Here is an 11,674-nt window from a genome sequence, read left to right as displayed (position 1 = left end):
GTGAACTCAGACAAATCATTTACCCTCCTTGGGCATCAATACTTTCATATGGAAAATGGGATATGATACCTGCTCACTCTCCCTCCCTTTTAGACTGTGACCCCAGGGTGTCCTGTCTGCTGATCTGATTATCCTGAAGCAAAGATGTCTAGTGGAAAAGTCCTGGACCTGAGAATCAGAGGACCTAGGTTCTAATTCCTGCTCTGCCACTTACCTGCTATGTGATCTTGGGTAAGTCACTTAACTTCACTTTGCCTCAATTGCATCATCTGCAAAATGGGAATTCAATACCTGTTCTTCCCCCTACTTAGATTGTGAGCCCCTTGTGGGGCCCAATTACCTTGTGTCTTCCCCAGAGCCTAGTACACTGCTTGGCACATAGTAAGCACTTAACAAATCGCACAGTTATGATTATTATTATCTTGAATCAATCCCAGGTCCAAGCAGTTTTTGACACAGAGTAAGTACTTAATCTAAGAAGAGCCACATGGTAAGACCATAGGCACTGAATGGGAGAGCTTCTCGTCCAGGACCACAGAGTTTGTCAGGCTCAGGGAAAGGATGAGAAGACTGATCCCCCTGAATTTCCCCCTCTCCATCTGTCCAGATGTTTTGCTTTTGGCTATCAAGGGGTGTCCTCCCAACCCTCTCAGCCCCTAGCCTTCCTCAAGACCCTGTGGATCCCCTCCTTGATCTCCTTGGTCCTCACCCCATAGACAATGGGGTTCAGGGCAGCGGGGATGACATTGTGCAGGACATTGAGGAGGACGGGGATGTTGGCATGGATTCTCTTCTTGACTACATTGGTGAGAATCAGGACCAGCAGGATGGTGCTGAAGAAGAGGATGAGGATGAGATGGGACCCGCAGGTGCTCAGGGCCTTGGCCGCTGCCCCCTCGGACTTCAGACGCAGCACGGCACGCAGGATGAAGGCGTAGGAGAGGGTGATGAGGACCAGGTCCGAGCCCAGCAGGGTCCAGCCCACCACAAACTGGTAGATTTGGTTGAGGGTAATATTTCCACAGGAGAGCTTCGACACAGAAAGGTTGGCACAAATACAGTTCCTAATGGTGGTGTTCCCACAGTAGTGTAGCCGGGCAGAGAGGATGGGGATAGGCGCCGTGAGGAGGAAGTTGCGAGCCACGATGAAGATGGCCGCCTTAGCCACAAAGCGGTCAGTGACGATGGATGGGTACCGCAGCGGGTGGCAGATGGCCACATAACGGTCATAGGCCATAACCAGGAAGGTAGAGGACTCCATGGTCAGGAAGCTGTTCATGATGAGCATCTGCAAGAAGCAGCCTGCATAGCTGATGGACCACCAGCCCAACCAGAAGATGGCCAAGACCTTGGGGATGACAGTGAGACAGAGAACGAGGTCCAAGAGGGAGAGGAGGCTGAGGAGGTAGTACAGGGGCTGGTGCAGAGACTCCTCCAGCCGGACAGTCAGCAGGAGCAAAGCGTTGGCCCCCAGGGCCACGATTAAAAGCAGGGCCAGGACCATGGAGAGCCCGAGCTGATGGCTCCGGGCCCCAGGGAGGCACATGAGGTGGAATTCAGAGGGCTGAGTGAAGGAGCTGTTGCTGAGAGATGACATGGTGGAACAGCTGAATGGAGCAGGCTTCTTCCTGAGAACCTGGGTGAGCAGAGACAGATGTAAGTTCCTCATCTGCCGTAGCCACAAACAAGTGACTCGCCCACTCCTGCTCCAGGGTTTCCTGTGCCCAGGCTGAATCTTCCACAGAAACTCCCTCCTTGGTTCCTGAACATTGTATCTCTAACTCATATTGTATTTACTCCTTTTGCTATGCACACAGTGTCTACCAGTACAGTGCTTGGCACACAGTGTCAATCAATCAATGGTTTGAGAAGCAGCATGGCATGGTGAAAAGAGCATGGGCCTGGGAGTCTGGAGGTTATAGTTTCTAATCTCAGCTCTGCCACATCTACTGTGTGACCCTAGGCAAGTCACTTCACTTCTCTTGGTCTCAGTGACCTCATCTGTAAATTGGGGGATTGAGACTGTAAGCCCCATGTGAGACAGGGACCCTGCCCAACCCAAGACCTGGCACATAATAAGCACTTAAATATCACAATTATTATTATTATTATTTATTATTAGTATTATGGCATTTAGAGAGTGCTTACTGTATGGATACAGCTGTACTAAGCACTTGGAAGAGTGCAATATAACAATAGACATAATATGCAATATACATATTGGTAGACACAGGAGGTGTTGAATCCAGTGCACTACACACAGTAGATGTAGACATTCAGCCCAATACCCTGCACACAATAGATATTCAGTACAGTGTTCTGCATCCCCTCAAGTTTGTGCCTGGAGAGTTTCAAGTACTCTACTAGTTTTAGCTATGGGAGGGAGAGTGCTTAGTACAGTGCTCTGCACATAGTAAGCGCTCAATAAATACGACTGATTGATTGAGAGGCATACCCATTCCTAGGCTTGTAACGACTAGAGGGCAATCTGCTACAAGTCAAAACTCACCTGTGCTGGGCAGCAGGGGCATGGGAGGGAGTCGAGGGTGGAGACTCAAGTTTATTATGCGGAAGAAGAAAATGGTAAACCACTTCCATATTTCTACCCAGAAAGCCCTATGGATACACTACTAGAACGACTGTAGATGGAGGAGGAGCATTCTGGGAGAGATGTGTCCATGGAGTCGCTATGGGTCGGAGATTACATGATGGCATAAGACAAGTCAGTGTTCTGCACTTAGCAGATTCAAGCACCCTGGAGGGTGCTTTGCACACACTAGACACTCAGTACAGAACAGTAGGTGCTCAGTAAATAGTGATGCTAATGAAGAAAAGGAAGGCTAAGAAATGAGAAATTCCTTCCCTGAAAAGTCATGGGCCCAGAGAGGTGCTGCCTGAATCTCCTACTTTATAAGTGTCACCTTGGCGCTTAGCATACCTCCAAACTTTTATCCACAGTCTTCTAAAAGAATGATTGAATCTCACTATTATACTAATAAGATGACTGCACACTTGGTGGCATTTCACTTCTCTGTGCTTCAGTTACCTCATCTGTAAAATGAGAATTGAGACTGTGAGTCCACATGGACAAGGACTGTGTCCAACCCAATTTTCTTGTAATAATAACAATAATGATGGTATTTGTTAGTGCTTACTATGTGCAAAGCACTGTTCTAAGCACTGCATCCACGCCAGCGCTTACTACAGTGCCCGGAATGTAGTGCTTAACAAATGTTACAGTTATTATTAGTAGTAGTTATTATTAATAGTATGGTATTTATTGAGTACTTACTGTGTGGAGAGCACTGTACTAAGCACCTGGGGGGGTACAGTACAACAGGGTTGGTAGATGTGCTCTCTGTCCACAATGAGCTTACAGTGTAGAGGGATGAATTTACAGTCCAGAAACTTTTCATAAAGAAAATTGTTCATTCTTATGAGTCCAGAACCAGAGAAACCTATTCAGCAGTTTTCCAGTGGTTGCCCTCAGATATAACTCATAGGAAAGCTTATTAGCGAGCAAACACAAAGCTATTGAAGCAGATTAAGGAACTAGCTTCTCTTCAGCATGATTGAACCAACTACACAGACCTTAACTCCCTTCAACTGGACCCTGCTAGCTTTTTGGCTCTGCTTCCTTTTAGCTCAACTGGCTAAATTTAAAAATATCAGACTCAGCATGGAAAAGAAACCTCTCCTGCTTAAAATACAGGTAATCAATCAATCAATTAATGGGATTTATTGAGCACTTACTGTGCACAGAATACTGAACTAAGCACTTTGGAGAGCACAATACAGCAGATATGGTAGACACATTCCCTGCCCACAGCAATCTTAGTTTAGAATTGATCAATCATCAATCAATTAATCATTGATATTTGTGGAGGGCCTATTTACTGCAGAGTGTATACTAAGCACCTGAGAGAGCACAGCAGAGGCTAGACAAGTGTTGTCTTCCCTCAAACTGCTCAGCTTTGACTGAGGGAGTGAAATGGACAAAAATTACTACAGAGAGTGGTGGTGGGAAGAAGGGTAGTAGTGCAAATATATTGGGATAAATTAACTTAATAAATAATGGTATAAACAAAAGGGAAGTGGTATGGCCTAGTGGAAAGAGAACAGACCCATGAGGCAGAGTGCTGAATTAGTACCACTATTATTTCTCTGCAGTTCTCCCTTCCCAAGTCTCGGTCCCAAGCCCATTCACCTCTGAGCCTCTCTCCTCTTGGCCCTTCACTTTCTGAGTCAGGCTTCCCTGACTGCCACTCTCTGAAATGGCCTGGCTGGACTTTCACTTCTGCCTGGGGTTTCTTAAGATCATCTCCTCTCAGCCTGAGTTCATTCTTGGAAGCAGGTTCTTTCCTGTTGGGGGAAAGGGAGAAAGGGGTGGGGAGCTCAACTGCATTCTGGAGAAGGAAAAACAGCAGGAAGGGGGAAAGGATGAGGAGGAAGGAGAGGAAGGAATAAGTAGAAAAGAAGATTGAGGAGGAAGAGGAGAGAAAGAGAAGTAGGAAGAAAAGGGAAGGTCGAAATGGAGGAGGAAAGGAGGAGGAGGAAGAGGAGGCGGAACAGCAGCAGAAATGTACCTCTTGTCCACGGCTGGTTCAATCCTGGGAATAGGAGCCCAGTTCCAGGGCCTTTGCCTTGGGTCTCTTTGCCTGGAGACATGAGAGTGGGGTAGAGATGGTGTCCAAGAGGAAAGGCAGCTGTCACCTATGTCGTTTTCTCAATGATATTTGTTAAGCGCTTACTATGTGCCAGGTTCTATACTAAACCTTGGGGTAGATTCAAGCTAATCAGACACAGTCCCTTTCCCACATGGGGCTCAGGGTCTTAACACCCAGTTTACAGGATGAAGTAACTGAGGCACAGAGAAGTGAAGTGACTTGCCCAAGGTCTCACATCAGAAAAGTGGTGGGGCTGGGATTAGAACCCAGGTCCTTCTACCTTCCAGGCCTGTGCTCTATCTACTAGGCCACTCTGCTTCTCATTCGAACATAAACTCCTAGAGTCCTTGGGCTGACTGGCCCACCTGTGGGCATCTTATCCAGTCCCCTGCCTCCAAACAGGACAGTCCCTTCTCCAGGTCAGGTAGCTCTCCTCTGCTGAGGGGACTCCAGGAGAGGAATCTCCTCTTCCTTTCCCCTGCACACTCATCCTCACTGCACTTCGGAAAAACAATATCTTGAGCCTCTAGGAATCAAAAGAGCAGGGATTTTCCTCTGACTCACTGGGTGCCCATGGGTGATTCCCTTTATCTCTTTGTACACCAGTTTTAGCAATTTGTAAACTGGGAACAAATAAACTCTGCCCCTCCCTCTCCCTTTTTTCATCACTTCTTCCTTGGCACCCCCTCATCTCTCCATTCCAGGTCAAGTGAGATCCAGGGTGGGTATCTGTTGATTGTTATAGTGTACTCTCCCAAGTGCCTAGTAAAGTGTTCTGCACACTGTAAGTGCTCAATAAATTTGATTGAGTTAGCACTTTAGGTCCCTAGAAGGGGTGAGAGATATCCTGGAGATTGTTGCCATTATAATACCCGCTGCCCGGATCGTCTTTGTCCAGAAATGCTCTGGACATGTTATTCCCCTCCTCAAAAATCTCCAGTGGCTACCAATCAACCTACGCATCAGGCAAAAACTCCTCACCCTCGGCTTCAAGGCTCTCCATCACCTTGTCCCCTCCTACCTCACCTCCCTTCTCTCCTTCTCCAGCCCAGCCCGCACCCTCCGCTCCTCTACCGCTAATCTCTCTGCTGTGCCTCATTCTCACCTGTCCCACCATCGACCCCCGGCCCACGTCATCCCCCTGGCCTGGAATGCCCTCCCTCCGCACATCCGCCAAGCTAGCTCTCTTCCTTCCTTCAAAGCCCTACTGAGAGCTCACCTCCTCCAGGAGGCCTTCCCAGACTGAGCCCCCTCCTTCCTCTCCCCCTCCTCCCACTCCTCATCCCCTCCATCTTACCTCCTTCCCCTCCCCAAACCACCTGCATATATGTATTTATGTTTGTATGTATTTATTACTCTTTTTATTTATTTATTTTATTTGTACATATTTATTCTATTTATTTTATTTTGGTAATATGTTTTGTCTTGTTGTCTGTCTCCCCCTTCTAGACTGTAAGCCCACTGTTGGGTAGGGACTGTCTGTATATATTGCCAACTTGTACTTCCCCAGCGCTTAGTACAGTGCTCTGCACACAGTAAGCGCTCAATAAATACGATTGAATGAATGAATGAATTATAATGGGGAATTGGAATCTGCAGAGGGGGTGGACCACGGGTTTATTGTACTTTCCCAAGTGTTTAGTACAGTGTTCTGCACACAGTAAGTATCCAGTATAAACCAGTGATTGTTGATTGACCACTCTGGTTTTTCTGAGCGGCCCTCAGAACTCCTACCACCATCACAACTGGCAACAAGCCTAGGCTCATTGTTGCCTCTAGATTCCAGGTTACAATTCTTGTTCTGTCTGAACAGGACTAAGGCTTGGCTGCCCAGAGGCAGGGGCATGAGAAAAGTCCAAAAGAGAGCCCTCCATCTGAAGGAGACCCAGAATTGTGCTTTTCAGCTCGTGCTGAATGGTCTGGTTGTTTCTTCCAGTCTCTAAACCATTCTGGCCAGTTTTCTCTGGAGGTCCTCTCTGCCTCAGTTCCACTACCTAGCCATTTCTCCCATCTAAGCCCCAGTCATCCCCTTCACTCCCTCTGTCCCATCTGGCCAGGAGAACCTCTGTAGTGGCTCCATATGCACAAACTGCAAGCTGACTTCCTGACAGCTGACTTCCTGCAAGGTGAGCTGCAGCGGGCTGGCCTGCTGCAAGCTGCTGTGCTACCAGGCTGACCTGCTGAAGCTGGCCAGCTGTCAGGATGACCCTGCTGCAGGCTGATCTGCTGCAAACTGACACTGCAAGCTGCTCTGCTACCAGCTGAACTGTTGCAGGCTGATCTGCTGCAAACTTACCTGCTCTCCTCCAGCATCTACCTCTGGGATGGAGACTGCTCCCCGGGCCAAGGCTTGTGGCTGGGCCACTGCGAGGTTATTTATGGCTCTTGGACCCTGTTGGGACCCTCTGGTGGCTGAGCGAGCTTTGCAGCTCTGTCCCTGGGGACCAAAGCACCATCCCCCTTCTTTAGAGACTGCCCCATGTGCTTTTCCCTCCAAGAGACAAAACTGAGCATAATCCACATCTGGCCTGGGGTCTTAGGAGGAGAAGAGGGAATTGATGTCAGAGTCTCAGTCATAGGGTGTGGGCATCATGGCTTCAGAGATGAGTCCGTCTGACAGGGATGGACTGGGAATGGGAACAGGAGAATTTCATCTTTGCTGTTCTTTATGCTGCTGTTGATGATGATGATGATGATAATAATAATAGTATTTGTTAAGCACTTATCATGTTCCAAGCCCTGTACAAAGTGCTGGGGTAGATACAAGATAATCAGTTTGGACACAGTCTTGAGTGTATGTGAAGCTCAGAGCCAACCTCTTTGACTGTGATATCCCAAAGAGGGGAAACACCTGATAACACCTGAAGTAGTTACAAGTTAATCGGTGGGGCTGAAAAATGAATAATTCAAATAAATCTCTAAAAGGAGAGAATGGTAAGGGAAGATCACAGCTCTCTTCACAAAGTTTTATGGGGATTCTGGGAACCAGGCCCAGGAAGCTAGGGCAGTTGTGAGCCAACCAGGAGATCAGGGTCTTCTCTGGGTTTGGCCTGAATCCTCAGTTCTGAGGCTACCTTGGCTCTGTCCTTGCTAAACCCAGGATAGCCTGGCTCTGGCTCTACCAAGAAGCAGCGTGGCTTAGAGGATAGAGTTCAATCCTGGGAATCAGAAGGCCTGGGAGTCATTAGGACCTGGGTTCTAATCCCACCTCCGCCACTTTAAGCAGGTCCAGCGAAGTCATTTGCAAACTATACTCAACATATAAGCAATGAAGATATTCTCATATTAATAGTAATAATAATAATGGTATTTGTTTAGTGCTTACTATGTGCCAAGCGCTGTTCTAAGCACTGAGATAGATACAAGGTAATCAGGTTGTCCCACGTGGGGCTCACAGTCTTCATCCCCATTTAACAGACAACAGTCTTCATCCCCATTTAACTGAGGCCCAGAGAATAATAATAATAATAATAATGGCATTTATTAGGCACTTACTATGTGCAAAGCACTGTTCTAAGCACTAGGGAGGTTACAGGGTGATCAGGTTGTCCCACGAGGGGCTCACAGTCTTAATCCCCATTTTACAGATGAGGTAACTGAGGCACAGAGAAGTTAAGTGACTTGCCCAAAGTCACACAGCTGACAAGTGGCGGAGCCGGCATTAGAACCCATGACCTCTGACTCCAAAGCCTGTGGTCTTTCCACTGAGCCATGCTCCTACTCTAAATTAAATGACTTGCCCAAAGTCACACAGTTGACAAGTGGCGGAGCTGGGATTAGAACCCATGACCTCTGACTCCCAAGCCCATGCTCTTTCCACTAAGCCATGCTGCTTACATTGAGTGGGCTGTGTGAAGAAAATGAATGAAAGCAAACAGCTGCTAGATAGAAAGCAAGATTTGGAAACCAAAAGCAAGGAGGGCAGCAGAAACATGTTAAGGACAAGATAAGACAAAGTCTCCGACAATGCTGCACTCCAGAGGACAACTGGAAGTTAGTTGTTGAGGAGATATCAGCTTGGTACACTGCTATTGTTCCTTGAGCAAAGATTCTTTGATAGTGAGAACTCTGAGGGACGGGACCACGTTTAAAGCCTACCTGGGTGTTCTCTCCCAGCACTTAGTACAGTAGTCTGCACACAGTAAAAGCTTAATAAATACTATTACTACTGCTACAGATTAGGGAAGGGAGACACATATTTAATCCCCATTTTACAGGTGAGGAAACTGAAGCGCAGAGAAGTTAAGTGACTTGCCCAAGACCACACAGCGGACAAGACTTAGAGTAGGGATTAGAACACAGCTCCTCTGACGCTAAGGACTGGGCTCTTTCTGCTAAGATTTCCTCCTCTACCCCCATATGCCGACACATTTGTTCCCAATCACTTGTTCTAAAACAATTCAGACCAGGCCCAGAGAAAATCAGGCAGAAGACCTAAAAGCAATGGACATCACACTCTGTTCTTTCTAATCCTTTGTATTTTGTCTTTCTGGTGTGGTGATCCCCAGCAGCAGGGGGGAAATCGCTTCTGGAGTCCATAGCAGTTGGAAGCTCTGCCTTGGTTATTTCTCCAGGCAAGTAACCCAACCCTGGCTTTCCTAGACCAGCCGTGCCCTTTTCCGTCGGTTTCTTAACCCTCCTCAAACAACCAAACAATCAGTCAATGGTATTTATTGAGCACTTACTATGTGAAGAGCACTGCATTAGGCACTATGAAATAATACATAAGTGGGAAATAGACACAGTTCCTGTCCCTCAGGGGAGTCACAATCTGAAAATAAAAACGGGGAGAGGGGACAAGTGATTAAGACAACATGAATACAAAAACAAAGATCAGTAGGGTAGGATACTGAGGATAAAGGAGCTGAATTTCAGGCTCCTATGGTTCAGAGCCCACACCACAACCACGGGTGACCACTACAACAGCAGCAGTCGCCACCATGTTTCTGAGGTTTTATGGAGGCGGTGTCTGGCTTGCCTACTTTTCTCTATCCCACTGGGGTGGTGGAAGGCAGGTCAGGGTGAGGAGTCCTGCTTGATGGGGCAGAGATCTAGTGCAGGCAGCATGGTGGTGTGTAGAGGAGGATGCTGAGGGCCCTGAGACCTGTCATGTGCAGATGGCTGGTACCTGGGGGTGTCTGAGGCATGGCCAGTGGTGCCTTAAATCCACATGGGTAGCCTGTGGTGCACAGAGCATACTGAGATCAGACCTCCTAGAGTGGCAATGGAGAGGTGGCTGGCACTTTGGTCAAATACATTTTACCTTTCCACCTAAGCTTGCATTTTCCCCTAGAACTTCAAATTCTTATGGCTGATGCCTTTGAACCAGATACCACCCCTCTTCAAGCTGGGTCTAGCTCAGAACCAGTTCTTCATCCTGTAGGACCAGTATATAAGACAGCCCCTCTGGAGAAGCGTTCCTTAGTCCCTGGCACTAAGATGCTCAAATTAGCTGCACCTGAAGTGGGTGGGGAGGTGTTCCAGGGGAGCTATGACTATAAAGAAGAAGCAGCAGGGCATAGAGAAAAAAGCATAGGCCTGAGATTCAGAAGGACATGAGTTCTAATCCCAGCTCCATGAGTTGGCAACTGTGTGGGAAAGTCACTTCACTTCTCTGTGCCTCAGTTACCATATCTGCAAAATGGGGATTGAGACTGTAAGCCCCACATGGAACAGGGACTGTGTCAAGCCATGTTCCCCCCTTTAAAGCCTTACTGAAGGTGCACCTCCTCCAAGAGGTCTTCCCAGACTAAGCCCGCTTTTCCTCAGCTCCCCCAACCTTCTGCAACACCTCAACTTGCTCCCTTTGCTCTCCTCCCCTCCGTGCCTCACAGCACTTATGTATATATGTATATGTCTATAATTCTATTTAGTTATATTGATGCCTGTTTACTTGTTTTGATGACTGGATTCCCCTCCCCCCGCACCCTCCCCCCAGACTGTATGCCCGTTGTGGGCAGGGATTGTCTCTATTGCCATATTGTACTTTCCAAGTGCTTAGTACAGTGCTCTACATACAGTAAGAGCTCAATAAATACAATTGAATGAATGAGTGAAACCCAATTTTCTTGTATCCATTTTAGCACTTAGTAGAGTGCCTGACCCATGGTAAACACTTCAAAATACCATTATCATTATTATCATTATTGTTATTACTATTATTATTAAAGCCTCCGCAAAGGGCTAGCCTCAGATCTGATTCCAGGGAGCAGAACTGGGAGCTGCTGAGAGCAGTAGGAGGGAGAGGAGCCAGGGGAGTGATAGGTCTCAGGGTCTGAGATCTTAATAATTATAATAACTGTGGTATTTGTAAAGTGCTTACTGTGGGCCAGGCACTGTACTAAGCACTGGGGTGGTTACAAACAAATCAGGTTGGGACTGTGTACCTGTCCCACATGGTGCTTCCAGTCTCAATTGCCATTTTACAGATGAAGTAACTGAGGCACAGAGAAGTGAAGTGACTTGCCCAAGGTCACCCAGCAGACAAGTGACAGAGCAGGGATTAGAACCCATGACCTTCTGACTCCCAGGTTCTTGTTTTACCCACTGTGCTTACTAGCGGGGAGGTGATGTCTGTCCCTGTAATTCAAGGATTGGTTTGTGTAATCAAGTCAGATCGTCCAGGTCTTGTAAACTAGCTCACCGCTCAGGCTACAGGGAGGGGCAGTCAGGTTGTTTTGGAAGAAACTCTGGAGAATGGGTCCTTCTGGAAGAAGGGAGGATAACATTCTGTAGAAGTCTGGAGTAGTAACAGTATTCATTAAGATTGGACTGTGTGCAGAGCACTGTATTTAGCCCTGGGAGAGAATCCACAGGTCCCTGTCCCTTGGGCTCACAATCTAAGGGTAAACGTGGGAAGAGTCTGGAGGCATATAGGTCGGGAATGATGAAACATTAAACACAAATACACAAAATAAAAACATAATCAGTAGGCTCCTGTGACTAGAGGAGCAGAATTTCAGGCTCACCGGGGACCAGAGTTCAGGACACACTCTTAGCCACGGGGA

At 47.4% G+C, this 11,674-nt stretch overlaps 1 protein-coding gene across 1 annotated transcript; it reads right to left on the bottom strand.

Moving 5' to 3' along the window:
* Positions 1-649: 649 nt before the first annotated feature.
* Positions 650-1,597, bottom strand: LOC119942412 (olfactory receptor 56A1-like). Its single transcript, XM_038763215.1, has one exon. The coding sequence runs from the start codon at positions 1,595-1,597 to the stop codon at positions 650-652; it is 948 nt and encodes a 315-aa protein (XP_038619143.1).
* Positions 1,598-11,674: the final 10,077 nt, after the last annotated feature.

Source organism: Tachyglossus aculeatus, chromosome 2 (genome assembly GCF_015852505.1).
Source record: "Tachyglossus aculeatus isolate mTacAcu1 chromosome 2, mTacAcu1.pri, whole genome shotgun sequence".
In the NCBI taxonomy this organism is placed as follows: Eukaryota; Metazoa; Chordata; class Mammalia; order Monotremata; family Tachyglossidae; genus Tachyglossus; species Tachyglossus aculeatus.
The sequence above is the reverse complement of the archived record's forward strand: the minus strand, read 5'-3'. Positions and strand labels throughout refer to the sequence as shown.